This window comes from Urtica dioica, chromosome 7 (genome assembly GCF_054948205.1).
Source record: "Urtica dioica subsp. dioica isolate 48M chromosome 7, U.dioica_male_clone48M_v1_H2, whole genome shotgun sequence".
Lineage (NCBI taxonomy): Eukaryota > Viridiplantae > Streptophyta > Magnoliopsida > Rosales > Urticaceae > Urtica > Urtica dioica.
In genome coordinates, this window is record NC_142762.1 from 44,835,194 (window position 1) to 44,859,078 (window position 23,885).

Below are 23,885 nucleotides of genomic sequence, written 5' to 3' on the forward strand. Positions count from 1 at the left end.
TATTTGAGACCAAAAACTAATAATATATATTGAAAGAAAATGCCTACACACTTTTACTATGAAATGACAAAAGTATAAAAAGAATGGAACTAAGAGACCACAGTCATTAAAAACAATATTAGAAAAATCTAACTAATGTGGTACCTAATATAACTTAGTTGGTAATTCATCACCACCTCCAAAGTGGAGGTTGTGAGTTCAATCTTTACTGACGAAAAAATTGTCCTTATAAAAAATCTAACTTGCGCTAACAAAGTTTCCTGTCATCCAAAGATAAATTTATTTATATATTAGAATGTTTTTTATTTATATTATACATATAGTTTCTTGTTAATTTTTTAAAAAAAATATTCAGCGGGACGTGTGCAGCCACCCATTAGTCTCCATGTAGATCCGCCCTTTACTCTCATTTTTATTATATTTTAAATTAAATACCATATTAAAGAGCAACTTGAGCTAACAAAGTTTCCTGCCATCCAAAGACAAATTTATTTATATACTAGAATGTTTTTTTATTTATATTATAGATAGAGTTTCTTGTTAAATTTTTTGTAAAAAATATTCAGCGTGCAACTACCCATTGGTTCCCATATAGATCTGCCTCTCCTGTACGCTCATTTTTATTATATATTATATTAAATATCACATTAAAGAGCAACTCATCTCTGTGGTATCTAGGATAGCCTAGTGGTAATTTCACACCACTTCCTGTGTGGAAGTCGTGGGTTCAATCCCCATTGCCTTAAAAAAAAAAAAAGAGCAACTCATCTCTAAAATAACTCTATTTTAATCTAAAAAAGAATAGGCCTAATTACACGGATACCGCTTGAATTTAGACCGAATCACAAACCACTCCCAACTTCATTTTGCCACAAAGCTGACTATGAACTCTCGTTTTGCTGCACCGTTCCCGCTTTTGTAATTTTTTTGCATTTAACGTCCAATTTTTAAGCATGTGACTCTCACATGATCAATATTTAAAGGAAAAATTAGCAATTTTGCCAAAATAAATGTATAAACAAAATTATTTTAAAGAAAATGAATAAAAAGGAAAAATAAAATAAAAAGAAAATAAGACAACAAAACATTAGGTAGTGTTTGGTAGTTAACTCAAAAAGTTTTTTGTTTTCTGTTTTCTAATTTTTGTAGTTGTATTGAAAAACTGTTTTGTAGTTGTTTTCAAAAAGCTGTTTGGTACAGTTTTCATTTTTGTTTTTGAGAAATTGAAAAAACTGGAAAAACTGTTTGGTACACTTTTCTCTTTTTTTTTTGAAAAAATGAAAAGTGGAAACTGTTTGGTACATGGAAACAATTTCTTAACTAATTTTTTTTTTTAAACATAAATTTAACTATACAAAATATAAAGATGACATTATTGTTTAGATTGAATACAAAATTTTTTTGGTCATCATAAATATGAAATCATTGTACATATTCATCCCACATAGCATCAGCAATAACATCTCTAGACTGGGAATGTGCACGTCGAGCTTGTGTAGTTGCGCTTATGTACGACGGTCCACCATATTCTGACGCACCTTCACCTCCGACTCCTTCAGAACTTTGGCCTTCAATGTCCTCCGGAGGATCATCTTGATTCCATGTTGTAAACAAAGGGTCGTCGTTTGTGTGCATTTTTATTAAATTATGCAATACAAAGCATGCCATAATTATCTTAATTTGTTTTTCTAACGGATAACGTGACATATTCTTTAAAATAGGGAACCGAGCTTTTACGACGCCAAAACATCTCTCTATCACGTTCCGTAAAGACGAGTGCCTGTAATTAAAAAGTTCTTGGGGTCTACGCATTTGCCTGTCCTGTCTGAACTCGGATAGGTGGTATCGTACGGTGCGATACGGTCCCAAAAAACCTGGCTCATTAGGATATCCACTATCCACTACGTAGTACTGTCGTCCTTGTGGTATTAAAAAAGATGGATCGTTAGACAGTAATACCTCACGTAGTATTCGTGAATCGGACGCTGAACCTTCCCATCCGGCATTTACGTACGTAAATCGCATGTCAAATGTACAAGCAGCCATGACATTCGTCGTACATATTCCTTTCCGTCCTCGATAATTCTGTTGTTGCGCAGCGGGGACGATGACAGCAATATGAGTACCGTCAATAGCGCCGATGCAATCCTTTATAAAATATTAGAAAAAAACTTAGTTTGATAATTAATATAACTTACGTTAGAGATAAAATAAATTCATTAAACTTACTTTAAACCATGGCCAGTATTTTGGGTTGTTGACAATCTCCGGGGGTGTGGTTGTATAACCGGGATGCTTTATGACGTTGGGTGTCAAATGAGTTATGGCATCAAGGACATATCCAAAATGTCTGCTGACGGTCTCACCAGAGTGATTGAATCGGTCTTGAACGACTCTATTCCGGTCCGAATGTGCGAGAACTTTCATGAACATCATGAAAGACTCTTCTGCTGATATGTGACCGGGCGGGAGGAATTGCCGAATCAGTCCAACGATTGCTATGAATGGGTCCTTGGACTTGCGACACATCTCAAACAAGGGCGCTCCGTTGGGATTACTTAACATAGCATACACGTACTCACTTCCACTTTCCGTGGTCGTTCGCCGGGGTTGGCGTTCAATTCTCCGTGCTTCTTCGGCATCTCGTTCCCGCCTTATTTGTTCACGCCGCCGTCTGTGACGACGAAACATGGCGTCTACCCCACGCTGTTGGTCACTATCTGAATCCATGGTTTTAGAAATAATGACCCTACAAAATAAACTGAAGTTACGCAACAAAATAGCTTTCATTAGTGAGTTACTCAATTTCCACATTTTTTATTTATTTTTCCCGTTCATAAACCTAGAAAATACGTCTTAAAAATAGAAAAGTAAACGACACTACGCATAATTGTGGCGAGCACTAGTTCTCCAATACTTAAAAATAGAAAAGTAAACGACACTACGCATTATGAAACTAGCTAACTGGGGCTAATCAAAATTTGCTCCTCCCCTTGGCATTTTGCAAAGCAATATGAAAGAATTATTGACCACTTTTTAAAGAGAGACTTCTAAAAACACACGCAACGTAAATAAAACTCAATCCGAAATAACACATTCCACATAAAACACAATCCACGTAAAACACAATCCACATAACTCATTTCACATAAAACACACTCAACGTAAATAAAACTCAATCCGAAATAAAACTCAACGTAAATAAAACTCAACGTAAATAAAACTCAATCGTAAATAAAACTCAACGTAAATAGAACTCTATCCGAAGTAAAAGTAAACGCAAATAAAACTTAATCATAGATTATGCCTTGCACAAACGGTAACACCGCGTCGTCCGGGAGTGACATGAAAAGTACGCGCAAGTCCTTCTTATTCACGAGATCCATCATGAATCCGCTGTATTGTCTCAGCGTAAGCGAATCTCGAAAACTTGTAACCTTAGCTCCACACAGTTTCAGAAGCTCGTTGTCTGAAGTAATCGAGTCCGCCTGACTAGACGCTCTCCGTGCTTCTTTCTCTGCCATAAAAGAAATCAACTGCTGACTTGTGAAGCGCTCAGTTTCATTTTGGGATTCAACTGCCTCTTCCCACCTGGTTTTACTGCTACTCGAGGATTTCCTCTTGCGTGCCGTAGATTTTTTCTCCGTTTGTTTCTCGACCTCCCGGGCTTCATCAGATGAGCCCCCTCCCTCTTCCCCATCACGCGCACTTCCCGCAGCCGATACGCACGGATTCTTTTCCCGAGCGCTTATTGCAGCCTGGCTGATGGCGGCTACCTGGCTTGGTCCCATCGCTAACACACCGGTTGCGGACTTACCAGCGAATATTTCCTTCAGTTTGTCGTAGTGCGGCAATCCCTTTTTCTTGAACCGTTTTGAATCTGGATATTTCTGCAAATAATTAAAAGCAAGCAATCAGAATTATTATCACAAAACAATCAAAATGAATCACACAGCCAAAACAGGTCACACGGCCAAATAACACACGGCCAAAACAGGTCACACGGCCAAAACAGGATGATAAATCTCAGTTTAATAATGTTGTTTAATAACGATAAAAACTATCCAAAACAGGTCACTCGGCCAAAACAGGATGATAAATCTCAGTTTAATAATGTTGTTTAATAACGATAAAAACTATCCAAAACAGGTCACACGGCCAAAACAGGTCACACGGCCAAATAACACACGGCCAAATAACACACGGCCAAAACAGGTCACACGGCCAAATAACACACGGCCAAAACAGGTCACACGGCCAAATAACACACGGCCAAAACAGGTCACACGGGGCTAACAAGACAACATGAATTATTATCAAATCAACCATCTCAGTTTTTGAGGCTCAGAATTTTTATCAAATCAACCATCTCAGTTTTTGAGGCTCAGAATTTTTATCAAATCAACCATCTCAGTTGTTGAGGCTCAGAATTATTATCACAAAACAGTCAAAATGAATCACACAGCCAAAACAGGTCACACGGCCAAAACAGGTCACACGGCCAAATAACACACGGCCAAAACAGGTCACACGGGGCTAACAAGACAACATGAATTATTATCAAATCAACCATCTCAGTTTTTGAGGCTCAGAATTTTTATCAAATCAACCATCTCAGTTTTTTAGGCTCAGAATTTTTATCAAATCAACCATCTCAGTTGTTGAGGCTCAGAATTATTATCACAAAACAGTCAAAATGAATCACACAGCCAAAACAGGTCACACGGCCAAAACAGGTCACACGGCCAAATAACACACGGCCAAAACAGGTCACACGGCCAAAACAAGTCACACAGCCAAATGTATTTCCAAACCAAACCTCACCAATTCCCAAATTCATCATAGCCTCTCCTAATTCGAGCAACAAATCCAAAAATCATACCTATATCTAATTCACACAATTTCAAACAATATTACACACCGGCTGATTCTTAAAGACACAGATATAAAACAAATAAATACAAATATAAACTAAATACACAAAAAAAAGAAACATACCTGTATATACGTATCCCAAACTTCGTCATCGGCAGTCACTGTATTCGTGTCCGTATCCCATCCAAAACCAGTGGCTTCCGTAAGTCCTTGGAAGATCTTAGTAGTAGTTTTAAGTCGATGCCACTTTTGCTTCAATTTATCAACCTTATAGGCGTTACCAAACGTACCGACCATTTCCAGCTCAATTTTCATCCAAGAACGTTTGTCAAATTGAGCTGGTCCCATGCGGCGTTGGACTTCTTCATGACAAAGGTCAATGAACTTAGCCAAAGCCGCGTCCGGCCAATGAGCGCCGTCACCCATTTCTCACAGAACTGAACCATATAAACATAGTATAACAAAAGACGAAAAAAAAATTCACTACCTACCTATCAGAAAAATACACAACTTCACACTGAAAATACTTCAGACCAACAATTCATGTGCATATCAAACCAAACATGAAATCAGAACATAGACAGCCAATTTCAAAACATGCGTTTTTGGGATTTCATTCGGATCGTACATGATAAATAAATTACATTTAAAGTAAGCATGTGATTACTTGCTACAAAAATCTACAAAGAATAATTCAGGCTATGTTTCACGACAAATAAGGAAGTCTGCAAATTATTTTTAATTCTCAAACACACCCCGACCAAACTTGTCTCCAGTTTCTCAGTAACCAAACACAAAGTCAAGCTCATACAAACACCCAAGGCCCTAGCTCTCAGATTCAAGAACACAAATCCCCAATTTTGGGTTTCACTTTCGATTAGTCTTTATTCTAGCACGCTTACATATCACAAAGCAAATCATAGCCACAGCCGAACTAACAACAGAACAAAACAACAGCCCAACCCAATCAGCTCTATTACCTAAACACAGTTTACTCAAATAATACATCACAGCTACGACAACATGAACAAAAAAATTTGAAATCCACTCACCGATTCAGCAGATCCACGAAAGCCTCGGCGAATCCACAGCAACCGTGCAACCCTAAATTGATCTACAACAAACCCGAAAAAAAAAAGAAACGAGAATAAAACATAAATCCTTCTGTTGGTTTCTACAAAACATGCAGCCGAAAACGAAGAAAATTGACTAAATAACAATACCGAGAACGAAGACAAAAGTCTCACCAAATTGCAGAGACCAAAGAACGAACGGAGAAGAAGACCGAGAAGACACACCGACGACTCTCCGGCGACTCTCTCTCTCTCGCTCTCGCTCTCGCTCTATCAGATCTGCTCTCAAAATCCTCAGATCTACTCTCTCGCTCTCGCTCGCTCTCTCTTCTGCGTTTTTCTTTTTCTCTCGCTCTCGCTCTCGCTCGCTGATCTGCTCTCTCGCTCTCGCTCGCTCTCTCTTCCCTCTCTCTTCTGCGTTTTTCGTTTCCTCTAGCTCTCGCTCTCGCTCGCTCTCTCTTCTCTCTCTCTTCTGCGTTTCTTTTTTTTTTTTTTTTCTATTGCTCGACAATAATGACAGAGGATAGGTACTACACGCGACAAAAAAGTGAAAAAAATTTCGGAAAACACCTCCAACCTGTTTTCAATTTCCTTCACCCGGTTTTCAAAACAATTCAAAAAATTTTTAAAAAGTTTTCCCGAATATTGTAACCAAACACTGCTTTCCACTTTTTTTTCCTATTTTTTTTCACTCAAAAAGTGGAAAACTCTTTTTGAGTTACGTACCAAACATCACCTTAATCTCTCCTCTTCTTCCTCTTCTTCTTCTTCTTCCTGTTATCGCAAAATAAAAAACAAAACAAAACAAAAAAAAAAACAAAAAACAACAAAAAACAAAAAAACAAAATTTCCTGTCCCAAGATCGATTTCTCTGCCGCCACGTCTTTGGCGGCAACCGCGAGTTTCTTCTTTGCATTCCCGAGTCGTTGAGGAAACCTCATAACTAGGAGATGTCGGACTCATCGTACTGGAAATTGGGTGGGTGGCAAACATAGCACTATTAAAAAAAGATCTAGAGCATTATACAATTTCAATATGTTACAAACAGAGCAATGAAGAACATCTTCGTAGTCGAGAACTTGTTTTGCCTCTTGATACCTGGTGATGAAGATTTGGAATCCGCAATCAAGAAGGAGTCCATCAACGGAATCAGTTCAGGCTCGGCCTTTGACACCGTAGGAAGCTTCTGGGAGGACAAAAACATACTCGTCGGTGTGGGGATTGAAACGTGGAACCAATTTTCAAGCTCGGAGAAAGTTTGGTTTAAATGACGCTCGAATTTAAGAGAGAGAGCAATTTGGGGATTTTATGTATAATAAATTTGTTTTGAAGCTCGCCGAAGGAGGAGGATTCAACCGGTGTTGGAGGTTCGACAGATGACGATGATGCAGAGGGATACTCTGGAAACAATTCGCCTTGCTGTGTACTATTGCGTTCTTTACTTTTGGTTAAATAGTCGGAAACTTGATGAAAGATTTCCTTAACTTAGAAAATCCTCACACGATGCAAGTGTCATCGAGTAGTATCGTTCATGAGCACGGATTATCGATCCCATGAAGAACTTGTATATTTTTCGATATTAACTGACTAGAAAATCTTAATGAGTTATGAAATGCAAATAGTGGGGATTTTCGATGTTTTTTTAGCGAAAGAAAATTAAAATGCACAAAATAAACAAAGACTTAACAAATGTTTGGAGAGTGAATGAGTGTGACTTCGTCGGGTTTTTCGATTTGGTCGGTTCTAGGATTCTAATACAGTTAGTGTTTGGGCAACCCTAGTCTAATCCCCTCTTGGATACTCATTATTAATCTCTCTTGAGTAGAAACAGACCTAATTGACGAACTTACACCTCTTGATTTAGGTCCGATTAAAACAAACAATTAAATTAGCTACGGAAATTCAAATAACTACACAAACTCCCTAGTCCTTCTATAGATCTAAGTAGGTGGATGAGAAAACGGGTTGAGAACACTCAATTACTACATCTCGGCATCTAAATGGGTTTAGATATTCACTACCTAGTTTGTCAAGCCAAACAATGATAATAACCATCCCAAATTCTCTTTATCACCACAAACAAACTAAATTCAAGCACAAACCTAGACTAATATACCAATCAAATTAAAGCACTCAGCTACATCACACCCCTCCTATGTGTTTAGCTACCCATTATTATAATTAAGCAAATCAATATTGAAATGAGCACAAACATAAACCCGAAGAGAGACATAATCATCCAGCAATCAAATCCAAAAATAACAAGAGATCAAAGGTCTCAATCAAGATCAACAAAAGTAATCTCAAATCAACCACATAAATTCAAGCTAAAATGAAAAAGATAAATAAATGGGATTTCAAGCAGAGAAATGAGATAGAGGAAGAGCGATAGAAGGATAAAACTACGGATTGAGACTGATGAGGAATTGGTTGGAGATAGGGTGTCACAAGCTCTTCTCTAACTCTCTTTCCCTCTCCAAAACTAAATCTAATGTGAGATAATCAAAACTAACCCTAACAAAGTGTATTTAGTGCTTCAATGGGTATTTTCGGAGCATTCTGAGCCCTTGGATGTGATCCAAGTGTCAAGATTAGCTAAAAACAGAACTCTTTAAAAAAATGCTCTCGCCCTCGTATGAGCCGCGTGAACACCCGTACGGATCGCGTATGCAATCCTCGCGTCGCGTCTGGGTGGACGCGTCTGTCGCGTGAGGCTCAGAGATGAAATGTGACCAAGACGCGACGCGTTCTTGGTTTCACGCATTGCGTGCATGTTATTCTGCTCGACGCGTCGCGCGCTATTGCCTACGCAACGCATGTGACTTTTGTTGACTTTTTTCCAGTTTTGATTTTGACTTTCGAGGGCAGTAACTTGCTTCGTTTAGCTCTGATTTTGCTCGTTTTCGCGTTAAGATCTTATCTTACTCTCCTATACATGTAAATACACTAAACACTACAAAATAACATTAAAAACCTCAAGAACAAGTCTCAATTTATTTTCGAAAAATATTGATAAGTGTGAATGAATCGCACTTATCAATACACTTAATCTTCAACTAATTTTTCGTTATTTACTTATTGTTAGAAAGATGTTGCCTTTGGAAATTTGAAAAAGAAGATCAACAAATAGCTGTAGAGTCTGGATATTTCAAGGAGAGAGAGAGAGAGAGAGAGAGAGAGAGATAATTTTCCTATGTTCTTTAATTTATTTGAATATAATAATAATAATAATAACAGTAATAATAACAATAATAATAGTGAGGATATTTTGATAATTGCACGATACATGTTAATTACATGTCAATTTTATGGCAAAATGAAATTAAGTGAGTGATTTGTAAACTCTACCTATAATTCAAAGGATGTCCGTGTACTTGATCTAAAAGAATTATATATATATATATATATATATATATATATATATATATATATATATATATATATATATGCGCTCAACCCTCATCTTTATTTTATTTTTCAATTACATCGCTCATAATTTTTTTCTATTTGTATTTGTTTTATCATACTGTCTTATATTTCTTTTTCAAAAGAATAAATGTAAATAAAATCAATCACATAAAATAAATTAACATGTAATGATTATTGATCTCAAGCTCTTCTAGTTATTTATTTATCTTCATTTCAGTTATAGCTAGACTTGTCTTCGCTGGCGGCGTGAGTGTGACAATATATATGCATGTAAGATCACGTTGAAAAAAACAATGGAGTTTGAATATATCAGTTTGCTTCCTAACAGTGGGAAAAAAAAATATGAAGAGTAAAAAAAAAAACTACAGTTGACTACTCCCTATATAATTAAATCATTTTAGTCTAGTAGAGGCCAATTAACAAGTCCAGTTTGGTGTGCCATTACTTGTCATAGTTATCCCTTTATTTATTTATTTGTTATTATGGCATTATCCGACATAGTTGTATATATATATATTATATTATATATTACTTAGTGATATATATTATATACTACATTATACCACTGTTTTCGTTGTCTGTATTTGCCATTAAATTAGCCCAAATGACATTTAGTTTTTTCTTTTTAGAAGAAAAAAAAAGACTGCGTAACGCAACAGTCGACTTCACACGCCTATTTCCCATAACTTTCCATGCAAATATATATTTTATTGCAAATTGCATTCGCCATATACAATTAATATAATGATCTCTCTCTCTCTCTCTCGCATTTGATCATTTGAACTCAATTGCTAAATGAAATTTCTTCAATTTTTTTGCCTTATTCTACTCTTTCTTTCGGTATGCTCTCAATCGGCGATCCCTACTACTTTGCCGGCAGGCTCGTCCCTTTCCGTAGAAAACCCCACCCATGTTCTGATCTCCAAAAACACCGAATTCACAGCCGGATTTTTTTCGGTCGGTGTGAACGCGTATTGCTTCGCGATCTGGTTCACCGACACACACACGCCGGTGTGGATGGCCAATCGAGATCGCCCGGTGAACGGAAAGCGATCGGAGCTTCGGCTGCGACGTTCCGGCGATCTCGAGCTCACGGACGCCGGTCAAACCGTGGCTTGGTCGACCGGCACCGAGTCGAACGACTCTCGGACGGAGTTGAAGCTTCTGGACAACGGGAATCTCGTCTCGACCGATCGGAGCGGAGTCGTTCTATGGCAGAGCTTCGATTCTCCGACGGACACGCTTCTCCCGGGACAAGAGCTCGCCGGGAACACGAAACTGGTATCTTCCAGAAGCCGGACGAACCAGTCGTCCGGATTTTACGAACTCTTCTTCGACAACGACAACATTCTCCGCCTTCTCTACAGGTACGTACGAGAGGACCTTAATTTTTTTGTTTTCTTTTAGTCCGTTTTATTTTTATTATTTACATACAAAATTATAATAGTCAAATAATTCATAGCTACATTTCGTGTATACATTTTATCTTATTTCAGGGTATTATAATTATATGATCCAACCATAGAATTTTAACACAAAACTCTAAACAATATCTAACTCTTCTTTTTATTTATCTATTCTCTAAAGTCGTTTCTTTTGAATTTATCTGTTAAAATAAAAGCGGTAATAAATTTCATGGTATCGTCCACTTAATAAAATATTGTTAAAATTAGATTTTCCTTCCTCGTATCTTAATAATTATGAACCATAATTATTTTTAATTAATGTAAGTATATTTTTTTTTCTCTTAAATGTTATATTTTATATTTACGTCTCATTTTTGTAGCTTATCCCCTCTAAATTTAATTTCTGGATACGCCCTTCAGGAGCCCCGAGATTTCGACCATTTACTGGCCTGACCCGTGGCTTCTGCCGCACCTGGCCGAAAGATACATCTTCAACGACTCGAGAATCGCCGTTCTCGACTCCTCCGGCGATTTCACCGCGTCAGACACTCTGTCGGTCTCGACAATCGACAGAGGTGCCGCGGGGATGCACAGGAGGCTGACCGTGGACCCCGACGGGGATCTCCGGATTTACAGCCGGAGAAACAGAAGCACCACGTGGGTGGTCACGTGGGAGGCAGTGTTGCAGCCATGCAAGATCCACGGAATATGTGGGAGTAACAGCCTGTGCACGTACGTCCCGAGTTCGAAATCGGGCCGGAGATGCTCCTGCGTTCCCGGGTACAAGATGGTCCAAGATTCCGACTGGACACGTGGCTGCGAGCCCGATTTCAAGCCCATCTCTTGCCCGGAAAACACCTCCTCTTCGGAATTATCTACGGGTTTTGCCGTCCTTCCTAACGTCGAGTTCTACGGCTACGATGTCACCATGTATTTCAACGTGACTTTGGAGCGGTGCAAAGCTGAGTGTGTGAAGCTCTGCGACTCCTGCGTCGGGTTTCACTACAAGTTCGACGGTGGAAGCGGGGCCTACTTTTGCTACCCGAAACGGCAGCTCCGAAACGGGTACCGAACGCCAGGTTTCAACGGAGATATTTATCTCAAGCTCCCCAAAACCGCCATCTCTTCTTCTTCTATGCTCTCGTTGGCCTCGAATAATAATAAGAACAATCGCGACGGCGATTCCCATTTACGTTGCTCGTCATCATCGACTTTGCTTCTCGAAAGAGATTACAAGAGAAGCCAATCTAGCGGGCTCATCGAGTTCATGCTTTGGTTCGCCGTCGGAGTAGGAACTCTCGAAATCCTAGCCGTCTCTGCAGTTTGGTTTTTCGTGATACACGGCCGCAGAGACTCCATCCCAGACGAAATGCAGGGCTACATTCAGGCGGTGATGGGATTCAAGAAGTTCAGTTACTCCGAGCTGAAAAAGGCAACCGGAGGTTTCGCAACGGAGATAGGCCGAGGCGGCGGAGGAACGGTGTTCAAGGCCGTGCTCGCCGACGGGCGTGTCGCGGCGGTGAAACGGCTCGAAGACACGAACCACGGCGAGGCCGAGTTTCTTGCGGAGGTGAACATCATAGGAAGGCTCAACCACATGAATCTGATCGAGATGTGGGGCTATTGCGCCCAGGGGAACCACAGGCTCTTGGTCTACGAGTACATGGAACACGGCTCGTTGGCCGATAATTTAGCCTCCTCATCCGATGATGATAAGAAAGTTCTGAGCTGGAAAAGAAGGTTCGAGATCGCTTTGGGGACGGCGAGAGGGCTCGCTTACCTCCACGAGGAATGCTTGGAGTGGGTTTTGCACTGCGACGTGAAGCCTCAGAACATTCTACTGGACGGCGATTTCCGGCCCAAGGTCGCGGACTTCGGGCTCTCGAAGCTTCTGAGCAGAAGCGATGACCAGAGCTTCTCGAGGATAAGAGGGACCAGAGGCTACATGGCTCCCGAGTGGGTCTACAATCTCCCAATCACTTCAAAGGTCGACGTGTACAGCTTCGGGGTCGTTGCGCTGGAGATCGTGACCGGAAACAGCCCGGCGAGGGGCGTTTGCGGAGAGCTGGAAGCTGACGTGGCCGGAGATGTACGGCCGAAGATGTTGGTGACGTGGGTGAGGGAGAGATTGGGGCGTGGGTTATCGCGGGAGGGTTGGGTTGAGGAGATCGTAGACACGGCTTTAGAGTGCGAATACGACGTGAGAGAGGTCGAGGTTTTGGTGAGAGTGGCTTTGGAATGTGTAGATGAGGATAGGGATTCAAGGCCCACCATGACCCAAGTTGTTGAGATGCTCATGAGCTGTGAAAAGCCACAACTGACCAATGTGTAGATTCCATTATTTTCGAAACATACCATGTCGTGTCAATCACGTAATATTCCACCTTTTTTTCTACTATTCACGAATTGTGTATCAGCCAGCCATCTTTGTCATTCTCGTAGCTCAATAAAAAAAATTGACATTTTTCTGACTTACTGCCTAGGGCAAAAAAAAAATTAGTGGTTTTAATATAAATTCAACGTCCTCTATTGATGATTTCGTCAATTTAGTGTCTACTGTCAATACCTTGATAGGTTGACGTGTGAGTAGGAAATAGATAATTCACCATGGGAGACAATAAATATTCGACAGTTATTATATATCTCTTAAGTCAGTATCAAAGAGTTGGCCAAAGTAAAAGTTACATCGTTACATTAATTAAATTACAAAGTTTATTATTTTAATGATACAAAGTCGGATGCTCAAGACACTAGCCCAAATAAAAGTTACATCGGTATATTATTTGAACTTATTCTTCACTATTATCTTCACGAGAATCTCCAAAGTAAACTAAACACACACTATACATAAATGCATGGACGTAAAAAAGATCGATTATATAACCATGAAGCATAAACATCGACATGGCCATAATTAGTGATACTGAACTAAGTAACTAAACATCTTCACTTTTATATATATATTAAAAAAAAAAGTACTAAAAATCTTCACTAGAGTGAAGCATCTCCACAACTTGCCTCATTGACGGTCTATTTTCCCTGTCTTCTTCAACACATCGTAGTGCCACTTCCACCAAAACTTCCATTCTCTCCGCCTCGAAACGGCCTTCCAACTTCGGATCCGCGATCTCCAGAACCCAATCCGGCGACTCTCTCTTCCTCTCCCTCACCCAAGTCACCAGCCTCCCGTGCTCTGGCGGCACGTCTCCGGCGTCGAGCGTCTGAGCTCCGGTCGGCCTCCGTCCCGTCACCAGCTCCAACGCCACGATGCCGTAGCTGTACACGTCGACCTTGGACGTGATGGGCAGATTGTAGACCCACTCGGGAGCCATGTAGCCTCGGGTCCCTCGGATCCTCGAGAAACTCGACCTTTGCGACTCCCCCCGGCTCTGGAGCTTCGAGAGCCCGAAATCAGCCACTTTGGGGTGATACTCGGAGCTGAGAAGAATGTTCTGAGGCTTAACGTCGCAGTGGAGAACCCACTCCAAGCACTCCTCGTGGAGGTAAGCGAGCCCTCTCGCGGTCCCCACGGCGACCTCGAGGCGTTTTTGCCAGTCCAGCGAGGCGAGAACGTCAGCGAGGGAGCCGTGTTGCATGTACTCGTACACCAACATCCTGTGGCGTCCCTCGGCACAGTAGCCCCACATCTCGATCAGGTTCATGTGGTTAAGCCGCCCTATGACGCTCACTTCGGTCAAAAACTCGGCCTCGCCCTGAGCTGCCTCACTCAGGCGCTTGACCGCCGCGACTCTGCCGTCCGCCAAAACTGCTTTGAAAACCGTCCCTCCCGAGCCTCTCCCGATCTCGTGCGCAAACCTCTGAGTCGCTCTCCGTAGCTCGGCATAGCTGAACTCCTTGAACGTGGCCGCCGCACGCATGTAGCCTTGGGTCGTCTTCTCGCTCCGCCCTTTCCGTGATAAGTATAGTCGGATAATCACCGCCGCGACACAGAGAATCTCCAGAGCTAAGAAGCCAACAGCAACCCAGAGCAAGACCGCCACAGAGTTGTTTCTCTGGCCGGTCACCGAAAGTAAGGGTAAAACGAGTGTGGTTTTGTCGGGAGGGCAGTAATATCGATCTGTAGTGTTTTTCTCTTCGTAATCTTTGGGCACTCTGATGTATACGTCAGCTTGGAAGTCATCCGTACGGTGACCATTGACCAAAAGCGTCTTTGGGAAACAGACAAATATTCCTTCGTTGGGGTGGTATGAATGTTGAAAGCCTTTGCATTCAGGCATGGCTAGGCATATGTCTTTGCATGCTTTCAAAGTGGCGTTTGGCAAGTAGCTTTTGTCGTAGCCGTAGAACTCGGCATTTGAAACGCGGATAAAGCGATCGCTGAGCTCGTGATCATAGCCTCTCGATGAAAAGTCTGGCTCGCAGCCGAAGAACCAGTCGTTGTGGTTTTTCATCCCGTACCCCGGTGCACAAGAGCATCTCCGGCCAGAGGCATGGTGATAAGTACAAAAGCTATTCGGACCGCAGACTCCGTGGACCCGGCACGGCTCTTGGTAGGCTTGCCAAGTAACGGACCAAGCTCTCGTCCTCTCGTTAAGGCTGTACAGCCGAAGATTACCGTCTGGGTCAAGTGTCAGTCTCCGGTGAACCTTCTCTCCGTAGTCACTGCCAACAAATGAGAGTTCGTCGGACGAGGAGAAGCCCCCAATGGAGTTCAGCGACGCGATCTTGCTGTTGTTGTACGTGGACCTTCCGTTATCAAAAACTTGTGACCACGGAAACGGCCAGTAAACGCTCGAGATTTCCGGGAACGGACCCTCGTATTTGCCGCGGAGCGTATTGTCGTCGTCGAAGTAGAGCTTGTAGTAGCCTGAAGAATAGTTGGCTCTGCTTTTAGACGAGACGAGTTCGGTGAACATGGTTAATGTTTGATCGGGAAGTAGCGTATCAGTGGGCGATTTGAAGCTCTCCCACAGAATCGGCCCTTTCTCCGAAGCGCTGAGGACAAGGTTTCCGCTGTTTTTGAGCCTCAGCCTCACGGAAGATGTGTTACTGCTCGTTCTGGTGCTCCAGAGACTGACTCGGCCTGTGTCGAGAAGGACGAGATTGCCCTTCTTCGTGATGAGAAGCTTGGTGCCTCGTCCGTTGGTCGGGTGGTCGCGATTTGCCATCCAAACTACGGAGGATTCAACAAAGCGCACTGCGAAGCAGAAAGCATTTTTCCCAACGGGATGAAAGCCCGCCGAGAATATGCGGTTTTTGGAGACCAGAACTTCGGTGAAATATTTCTCCACGGACAGAGATGAGAGTTGGTGAAGAGTATCGGTGGTGCTGGAGAGAGAAGGAGGGACTAATTGACATAGTAAAGAGAGAAGAAGGAGAAGGGATCGAGCGTGGAATTCCATGGGAGAAGGAATATTGGTGTTTGAAAGCCCTTTGGACAAACACTAAACATTCTTATATAAAAACAAAAGTTAGTGTAAGAAACACGCAATTATTATTTTTTTATTTTTCTCGTCATGGGGGAAAATTTGGACCAGGGTGATGGTAGAGTTTAGGAGTGCAGTAAAATGATAACCACGTACTATTCCACTCTTTTCACGGCACCAGAATTATTCGTGGCCTATCTTTTTTTTTTTTTTATGGAGACCTGATATCATTAAACAAGGGACTGAATGTCCTTCTTGATACAATCTTCAAGCCACGCAGGGCTGACCAGGGACCACAAATCACATCGTAAAGTACTCAAACGGGGTTTAGCAATAACATTAGCAGCGAGTGGCTTTGGAATGTGTAGATGAGGATAGGGATTCAAGGCCCACCATGACCCAAGTTGTTGAGATGCTCATGAGCTGTGAAAAGCCACAACTGACCAATGTGTAGATTCCATTATTTTCGAAACATACCATGTCGTGTCAATCACGTAATATTCCACCTTTTTTTTCTTCTACTATTCACGAATTGTGTATCAGCCAGCCATCTTTGTCATTCTCGTAGCTCAATAAAAAAAATTGACATTTTTCTGACTTACTGCCTAGGGCAAAAAAAAAAATTAGTGGTTTTAATATAAATTCAACGTCCTCTATTGATGATTTCGTCAATTTAGTGTCTACTGTCAATACCTTGATAGGTTGACGTGTGAGTAGGAAATAGATAATTCACCATGGGAGACAATAAATATTCGACAGTTATTATATATCTCTTAAGTCAGTATCAAAGAGTTGGCCAAAGTAAAAGTTACATCGTTACATTAATTAAATTACAAAGTTTATCATTATAATGATACAAAGTGTGATGCTCAAGAGTTGCCCAAAGTAAAAGTTACATCGGTATATTATTTCAACTTATTCTTAACTATTATCTTCACGAGAATCTCCAAAGTGAACTAAACACACACTATACATAAATGCATGCACGTAAAAAAGAGCGATTATAACCATGAAGCATAAACATCGACATGGCCATAATTAGTGATACTGAACTAAGTAACTAACTAAACATCTTCACTTTTATATATATTAAAAAAAAAAGTACTAAAAATCTTCACTAGAGTGAAGCATCTCCACAACTTGCCTCATTGACGGTCTATTTTCCCTGTCTTCTTCAACACATCGCAGTGCCACTTCCACCAAAACTTCCATTCTCTCCGCCTCGAAACGGCCTTCCAACTTCGGATCCGCGATCTCCACAACCCAATCCGGCGACTCTCTCTTCCTCTCCCTCACCCAAGTCACCAGCCTCCCGTGCTCCGGCGCATCTCCGGCGTCGAGCGTCTGAGCTCCGGTCGGCCTCCGTCCCGTCACCAGCTCCAACGCCACGATGCCGTAGCTGTACACGTCGACCTTGGACGTGATGGGCAGATTGTAGACCCACTCGGGAGCCATGTAGCCTCGGGTCCCTCGGATCCTCGAGAAACTCGACCTTTGCGACTCCCCCCGGCTCTGGAGCTTGGAGAGCCCGAAATCGGCCACTTTGGGGTGATACTCGGAGCTGAGAAGAATGTTCTGAGGCTTAACGTCGCAGTGGAGAACCCACTCCAAGCACTCCTCGTGGAGGTAAGCGAGCCCTCTCGCGGTGCCCAAGGCGATCTCAAACCTCTTGTTCCAGTTTAGAACTTCATCGGAGGAGGAGGAGGAGGCTAAATTATCGGCCACCGAGCCGTGTTCCATGTACTCGTAGACCAAAAGCCTGTGGTTTCCCTGGGCACAATAACCCCACATATCTATCAGATTCATGTGGTTTAGCCTTCCTATGATGCTCACCTCCGCAAGAAACTCGGAAACTAACTCTCCTCGATCGGCTTTTTTCAACCGTTTGATTGCGGCGACTCGTCCGTCCGACAGCGTGCCTTTGAACACCGTCCCGGCCGCCCCGCTCCCAATCTCCTCGTGAAACCCTCGGGTCGCTTTTCTCAGCTCATCATAGCTGAACTCTCGACACCTCACTGTGGCCGCGAGTACGTCGTTCTGCTCCTTATTCTTTCTCGAATAATATAAGAAGCAAAGTACGATCGCGACGACAAGAAGCTCGACGCAGCCGAGTCCGACGGATACCCAAACCAGAACCTTCAGAGTCCTGTTTTCGATAGGCTCCTTATAATCCGTCTTCAATACCAGCGGTTTTGTCGTGCACTCCATTTTGATTTCTCCGGTGGGTCGGTCGTAGTAGGATGAGAGTTTGGACTTTGGGACTCTCACGTACACGTCGCCGTTGAAACCCGTGGTGTGGTGTCCGTTGAGAAGCTGGGACTTGTGGTAACACACGTAGAACGAGAGCTCGAATTTGTACTGGAAGCCCTGGCAATCCGGCAAATTTAGGCATTGATTCTCGCACTCTTGCAGTGTCCGGTTCGGAAAGTAATTCGCATCGTAGCCATAGAACTCAGCGTTTCTGACTCGAATAAACCCGGTGACATCGCGTGTGTAGTTTTCCCATCGGAACTCGGGCTCGCAGCCATAAAACCAGTCCTGGTCGTTTATCATCTTGAACCCCCGAGCGCACTCGCATCTTCTTCCCCGGGCGGGGTCGTAAGTGCAAAAGCTGTTTGGCCCGCAGATTCCGTGAACCTTGCATGGCTCAGCAAATGCCTGCCACGTCACATCCCAGGAGCTTTCTTCTTCATCGAAGCTGTACACCCGGAGGTTCCCATCTGGGTCGAGCGTCAATCGCCTGTGACGATCCTCGCAGTAGTCTGCCACGGGGAACACGAGATTATCCGAGGAAGAGAAGAAACCGGACGAGTCTAACACGGCAGTCTTGGTGTTGTTGTACGTGAACCTTCCGTTCTCGAAATTTCGCAGCCAAGGGTTTGGCCAATAGACGCTGGATATTTCGTGGTACGGACCCTGAAAGAGCATTTTGAGGACATTGTCGAAGTCGTAGAAGAGCTTGTAGTAGCCCGAAGAAAAGTTGCCCTTGCTTTTCGACGATACGAGGGTCGAGTCTAGGGTTAGCTTTTGTTGAGGAAGAAGCGTGTCCGTGGGCGATTTGAAGCTCTCCCACAGCGTTGACTTTCTGCTTCTTCCCGTAACGGAGCTAACGGCTAGAACGAGGTTTCCGTCGTCCCGTAGCTGTAGTTTCGCGGCCGTTGACGGCGTTACCTTCGTCTCGGTGCTCCATCGGACGGCGTTTCCGGCGTCGAGAAGGACGAGATTACCCTCGTTGTTGAGCCATATTTTTGAGCCTCGTCCGTTGACTGGTTCGTTCCTGTTCGCGGTCCAAACCACGGTCGGCTCGCGGGACTTGGTGAACCACACGGCGAAAGTGAAAGCGTTTTCGCCGACGGGAAAAAATCCGGCCGAGAAAAGGCCGTTTAGAGATACCAAGACATCGGTCTTTGCTCTCTTGACCGAGAGCGTCGAGCCTTGTTTGAGAGTATCGGTGGTGGTCGTCGTAGAAGAAGAAGAATAAAGAGACGTTGACTGAGTCAAAGGCAATAACAGAATAGAGAAAAGAATTAGGAAAGGATCCATCAGAGGGAAAATGTAGGTATGGAACAGCTCTCGAGGGATGATTTTTAAACCAACAGTTTTCCAAAGTATATAAAAATGTCGTGTGTGAAACCCACTGTTCAAACTTGACTCGATACACTGCATTATCCTTCCTTCCTAATTAATATTAAACGGTTTTATTGACCAGTGAACGAATAATATGTTCCATAAAACATAAATATACACTTCAATAGCGTGCGTTTCTTAGAAGTTATTAGAACTGTATACCTAATGCAAAAATAAGTAAATAAATAGAGCTGTGGAAATCAGATACATGACTGATGACTCAAAAATCAATTTAGAAGCTATTGTGGAAAAAGAGAAAACCTTGGAATGAAGAATATTAAACCATGAAAGACTTGTGATGTCTCTGATATCAAGCTGTTTTTTAATCGTGGCGTGAAGAATACGTGGGAAATGCGTATCTTCATTCACCATATTTCAATAGTTTTTAGGGCATTGTACATTGATCAAATTGTACATTTAGAAAAATAGCCACACGTCGTACATTGATCAAATTGTATGCTTAATTTATACTTTTAACTAAATTGTTGATTTCCTTAAAATAAATTAAGAAATATATTAAAAAAACGCATTATAAATGATGTGTCATAAATCAGTTTCCGTATTCAATAACATCTCTTTAATTGATATAATTAGGATTTATACGTGGAAAAAAAAATGATTGTTAGTATTTCTATTCTAGCATTATATTTTTTAAAACAAATTAAAGAGTAAATGCATTAACAAAAATAACAAAATAAAATCACATTCATACTCAAACATACAAAATAAAACTACACTGAAGAAAAATTAATTTTATTTTTTAAAGTTTTTTTTTTATTATTTGTATGCAATTTTATGTTTTTATCTATGTTTTATTAAAATGAAACTCTATATTGTGTATGTTTTATTATTATTTATGGAGATATAACAATTTTTAGTATTATTCAATATTAAGGATTAATATTCAATACAAAATAATTTTTTGAGGTTTGATTATCCTCAAATGAGGGTCTCTATTGGAGCAAAGGCCCTCTAAACCTTCATTTTGAGGTTTGAGGATTTTCAAAATGAGGGTTCCTATTGAAAATGTCTTTATAGCACCAAAACATTCAAAATGAGGGTTAAGAATCCCATTGAAGATGATATTAGTGACATAAAACTATAAAAGTGATATATAATAAAATATATTATTTTTGATGAATCGTTATGAATGAACATATTAACTCTCTAAGAAAAAGATGATCGACTCTCCTCATGATGACCTTTGTGTGCGTGAAGAAGTGGTAGCTAGGAATGCACAATCTATTTAGCAAAAAGAAATTGCTAATAATAAAATATTACGACATGTTTTTAAATTAAAGTGAACATGACGCTCTACAAACTAAGGCTCAAGATATCCATTCAGCAAACCAATGCAACCTAATCATGAAATTCATTTTTGTGTTTAGAGATAGATATATTATATAATATCGAAGTACTTTTTCCAGCAAATTCCAATACGCTTAACAAAAGTGGTAGAAATCATTTCTTAATTCACTGTAATGATTTCTGATGCTTTTGTTATACGAAAAAAAAAAAAAAAAAAAAAAAAAAAACAAGCAGGCTTAGTGGAAATTTAAATTCCGATAAGTAAAATAGGTGCAATGAACCCACTAGTAATATACTAAATATTGCTTATAGTTTATTAGAAGTAATAAATCATTATAACAGAGATGCAATAAAGTACCAATCAGAACAAAAATTAAGTTACGAGACACTCAAAACCGTCATGTAAAGTTCGCACGACGCTTTATTACAATCATGCAAACAGAATTCGGGTAAGCTTGCACGCCGACTTGTGTTGACCATCACGTAAAGTTGTCTTTTAAAAAAAAATTAAAATGAAACCTGGGAGTTCCCTCCAAGCCCGCAAAAAAATTCATAAAAATTAAAATCTAAAATTTTCATTTGTGCCAAAAATAAAAATAAAAAATAAATAAAGAAGCATATTAACGTTACAAAGAGTTTGCATTACTGAATTTTAAAGACTGTCGTGCAAAATTTATTTCTTAAGAGTTTTTTGCCTATAACCCCTCCATACTTTTTTTTTCCTTTCTCACGATACTAATTTGCACGACAGCGTTGAGTTTGGTGCAGCGAGCTTGACATAATTCTTTTTATTATTAATTTTTATGAGGATTTGCACGATTATCTTTTAGAAATCCCCGCACAAGTGGAGTTACCCACGGAAAACAATGAGTTTTTTTGCAATGAACCTCCACAAACCCTTAAAATATAGTTGTCGTCATGGCCGATCAATTAAGCTGCACACCTCAATATACACATATAGGAATGACAGTTATACCCGAAACCCGCTAATCCGCCTGTTACCTGGCATTAATTGTTGCATTTAATCAAGACTTGGTATGGGTTATTATGTTTGACTGATTATTATTGTTTGTGGGTAGTCAAAAACGTGGGGAGTGTTTATAGGATCGTGGACTTAGTGTTTAGTGGCTGAGTAATTTTAGGATCTAAGTTTGTTTCATTGTGCTATAAAATGCACACCATGCGTTTGTGTTATTGTCCAACTAAGAAAGAAAAAAGTAAATCTTCCCCAACTTGCACTTTATTCCATTATCTTTGTTAATTATTTCAGACTCTATTCTCTTTTCTTTTTCCATGTTGTCTTTCTTTCTTGTTGTAATGTTTTAATAGGGATCATATCCAACATTAATGAGTTGGATAATACCCATTCAAAAAATGTTAACGGGTTAATGGGTATCACCCTTTACTAACTTAGCGGGTACGGGTACGGGTATAGCGAATATCTCCTTTCATCCCGTTAACCAATCCGTTACAATTTAAAATAATAGTTAAATATAATAAATTAATAGCCTATTATTATTGTAAGTTACAATTAGGAAGCAATCACTTATTCTCTTATAATTATTATTTTTTTCAATTCTTTCATTTGAAACAACTACCACAACTCTAAAGTAAGTATATTTTGTGTGTTGTAATTCAGTAATTCTAGTTTGCTATTATTTTTGTGTTGTAATTTTTTTTTTTTTTTGTCTAGTTACTTTTTTTTAACGGCTTAACGGATTAGCGGGTGCACCTTTTTTGCACCCATTACCCGACAGATATATCCGCTATCCACCTTGTAAGAAAAAACGGGTTAACATATACAAGTAACGGAATATGTGCACTCATTCAAACTCATACCCGTTGTCATCCTTATGCATAAAAAAAAATAATAAAAAAAAAAAAAATATAAATAAAAAAAGTGATACTGCATTTCAGCAAACTCTGCGCCAATTTCCTCTTCTAAGATCTTCCAAAATCGCACTAACAATCCATCAAAGCAAAAAAAAAATGCTAATCTGAATTCTATTTTAATTGCAAGCCAAATAACACAATCGTTAAAAACCTAACACCCAAATTCAACCCAATTCATAGCTCGTAATCGTTCTCGGCTCTAATAAAATTAAAGAAAATTAGAAATCGCGACAATTAAAAGTTGAATCATATTCGTCGTCGTTTTGGGGGCAGTGAAGACCTCGCAAAGTGGCAGACGGCCTCAACGGGTCCCGGGCTCGCACATGGGTGGGGTGGAGGATAGCTCTGTTTTTTTTTTCGTTTTGTACGAGAGAGAATGAAAAGAAATATAGAGGATGAAAGAAAAAGGGTAATTTGTTAGTTTTACCAAGTCAGATACAAAAACTAAGTTATAGAATAGGAATTTATAGGAAAAATTATAAAAAAAATGACTCATAGATATAGCAATTTATTTGTTGGTTACTCTTAATTTAAAAATTCGGGCAATGTCTCAATTAGTAGTAGTTTTAATATAAATTCAACTTCCTCTATAGATGACTTCGATCGTCAATTGAGTGTCTTCTAGCTCAACCAATGCCGTGATAGGAGGTTGACGTGTGAGTTAGGAAATAGATTTTCAACATGGGAGACGATATATATTCTATAGTTATTATACATCTCTGAAATCACTATCAAAGAATTGTCCAAAATAAAAGTGTTACAACGTTACATTACAACGTTTAAATTAAAAATATATTGAAATTAATTCGACTCGTGTTCATCAGAGATTTTCGTAATCCGTTAAGGCCGAGAGAGATTGAAAATGAGAAGGAAAAAAAAGTCTAAAT

General features: G+C 40.5%; 3 protein-coding genes across 3 annotated transcripts; 1 reads left to right on the forward strand and 2 right to left on the reverse strand.

The window, feature by feature from the left end:
- The first annotated feature begins 10,092 nt into the window (after positions 1-10,092).
- On the forward strand, positions 10,093-13,260 carry LOC149392043 (putative receptor protein kinase ZmPK1). Its single transcript, XM_089620337.1, has 2 exons — positions 10,093-10,744; positions 11,204-13,260. Exons 1-2 carry the CDS (start codon positions 10,173-10,175, stop codon positions 13,113-13,115), a joined length of 2,484 nt encoding a protein of 827 aa, XP_089476463.1. The 5' UTR covers positions 10,093-10,172; the 3' UTR covers positions 13,116-13,260.
- Positions 13,261-13,456: 196 nt separating this feature from the next.
- LOC149392044 (putative receptor protein kinase ZmPK1) lies at positions 13,457-16,146 on the reverse strand. Its single transcript, XM_089620085.1, has one exon. The coding sequence runs from the start codon at positions 16,144-16,146 to the stop codon at positions 13,762-13,764; it is 2,385 nt and encodes a 794-aa protein (XP_089476211.1). The 3' UTR covers positions 13,457-13,761.
- Positions 16,147-17,028: 882 nt separating this feature from the next.
- Positions 17,029-19,713, reverse strand: LOC149392045 (putative receptor protein kinase ZmPK1). Its single transcript, XM_089620086.1, has one exon. The coding sequence runs from the start codon at positions 19,711-19,713 to the stop codon at positions 17,275-17,277; it is 2,439 nt and encodes an 812-aa protein (XP_089476212.1). The 3' UTR covers positions 17,029-17,274.
- Between the last annotated feature and the right edge of the window lie 4,172 nt (positions 19,714-23,885).

Coding starts and splice junctions, on each gene's coding strand:
- LOC149392043 (XM_089620337.1), top strand. CDS start 10,173: ATGAAATTTCTTCAATTTTTTTGCCTTATTCTACTCTTTCTTTCGGTA. Junction 10,745..11,203: donor ATTCTCCGCCTTCTCTACAG/GTACGTACGAGA, acceptor TACGCCCTTCAG/GAGCCCCGAGATTTCGACCA.
- LOC149392044 (XM_089620085.1), bottom strand. CDS start 16,146: ATGGAATTCCACGCTCGATCCCTTCTCCTTCTTCTCTCTTTACTATGT.
- LOC149392045 (XM_089620086.1), bottom strand. CDS start 19,713: ATGGATCCTTTCCTAATTCTTTTCTCTATTCTGTTATTGCCTTTGACT.